Below are 1,763 nucleotides of genomic sequence, written 5' to 3' on the forward strand. Positions count from 1 at the left end.
TTCATATATCTTTTAAATATTTTGAATTATTAATTATTATGATTTATAATACTTTTTATGTAGTTACTAATGTATAAATTTTATTTAAAAAACTTGAAGATTCTTGCTCAAATTCACGGTTAAACTTAAAACTATTTGACTTAAGATTGAGATAATTCACTTCACAGTCAAAGAAATTAAATTACATGAACAGAATTTATACGTTGCAAACAAATGACAAAAAGGACATGATAAAATTCAACTCTGAAAATTGACACTCGAACAAGACATCAAATCCATGAATAAACAACTAAAATAAAAAAAAAACTAAAGAAAAGACCCAATAATCAACAATTATTCGAATTCAGAAAGCATACAAATTAAAATAATTAATTGGTGCCACCAAGAACAGCCTTCAACTTCTTGATTGTAGCAGCATCAAGGAACGTTGTGGCGGCGACAAGTTCAGTAGGCAAATCATTAGCAAATAGTGCAAAGTCCGTAATTTGAAGACCTGGTGTTGGGCTACTAAAGGAAACAATAGCCAAAGATGAAGTCTTCCCTGAATTAATCTGGAAATGTAATAACCCTTGTGGAAATACCATAATGTCTCCTTGTTTAAGCTTCTTGAAGAATACTTTGTTGTCTGAGGAAGAAATAAATCCAGCGCATATTTCTCCTTGGACAACATAAAGCACCTCCGATGCTCCGGGGTGTGTGTGCATTGGGATAACACCACCTATAGCCAAATCAAGCCTAGCCATTGATATACCAAGCCCATTCAGTCCGGGAAATTGAGGAGCAAAAGCAGGAGTCACCGCCGCTTTAATCAGAGGGTTTAGCTTTACTGGAGTAGCTAACCCAGAGAAAACAAAGTCATCGCAAGTTACTTTCGAAGGTTTCTTGCAAGAGTAGCCACAGGGACCGTCTGGTAAGGACAAGTCACCAACACAAAAATCGAGGACCGCCGCTTGAGAGGAGGAGATGAAGAGAAGGGAGAAGATGAACAAGGTTTGAAAATGCATCATCTTGTTATTTTACTTTTTTGTGTTTTGGTTACGTTGTTGAGGATTGTGTGTTATCTTGATAGGGTTTTATAGGCGTTTGAGTTTTGCATGGATATTATTTTTGTTTCCCTCTGATTGGTTGTTCGAGATAAGGCATGCAGAGGGTTTCACGTGCATGCTTTTAGGGTATGAAGGAAACGACATATTGTGGGCTGTGATTGCATGTGAAGGATATTGTTTTTTGTTCGTTTGTCAAAGAAGAATACAAGGGCTCTCTTTTTTTTTTGGTTGGATATTCCAATACCTAAACAAAAATATTCCAATTACTTTAGGAGTTACCATAAGGAAAGTATTTGGGTGAAAAATTAAATGTCTGTTTTTTATTGACGTTTTATTTTGACTCAAGGAATTTGCTTAGTATAATCCACGTTATATAGTTGTCAATTGAGTGGAAGATTTGTTGCGGCGACTATTACATAAGCGTACGTTAATAACAGGTCTAATTCATTAGGTCGGGTAGTCTCCATTTATGTTGGTTTAGTCACCTTTTAATGGCTATCTTAATTATGTGTGAGGAATTGCCCTTTTGAGTAGTGAGAAGAAGGCTAGTCCAAGAAAATACGCTGTCCGTAAGTTCCTTTGTCGTTGGGGAAAAAGAGAAGAAGAGAGCTAACAAGTCTATTAGAAAGTCAAATTAACAACTTTACATGATTTTCAAGTAGATAAAATCAGTCGAGTGGTCTCAGTTGGAGATGGGATTGCCAGTAAATCGTGATT

At 35.8% G+C, this 1,763-nt stretch overlaps 1 protein-coding gene across 1 annotated transcript; it reads right to left on the reverse strand.

Annotated features, from left to right (window-relative positions):
* Positions 1-214: 214 nt before the first annotated feature.
* Positions 215-1,055, reverse strand: LOC129893223 (auxin-binding protein ABP19a-like). The gene has a single exon (XM_055968724.1). The coding sequence runs from the start codon at positions 1,005-1,007 to the stop codon at positions 369-371; it is 639 nt and encodes a 212-aa protein (XP_055824699.1). The 5' UTR covers positions 1,008-1,055; the 3' UTR covers positions 215-368.
* Between the last annotated feature and the right edge of the window lie 708 nt (positions 1,056-1,763).

Source organism: Solanum dulcamara, chromosome 6 (genome assembly GCF_947179165.1).
Source record: "Solanum dulcamara chromosome 6, daSolDulc1.2, whole genome shotgun sequence".
Lineage (NCBI taxonomy): Eukaryota > Viridiplantae > Streptophyta > Magnoliopsida > Solanales > Solanaceae > Solanum > Solanum dulcamara.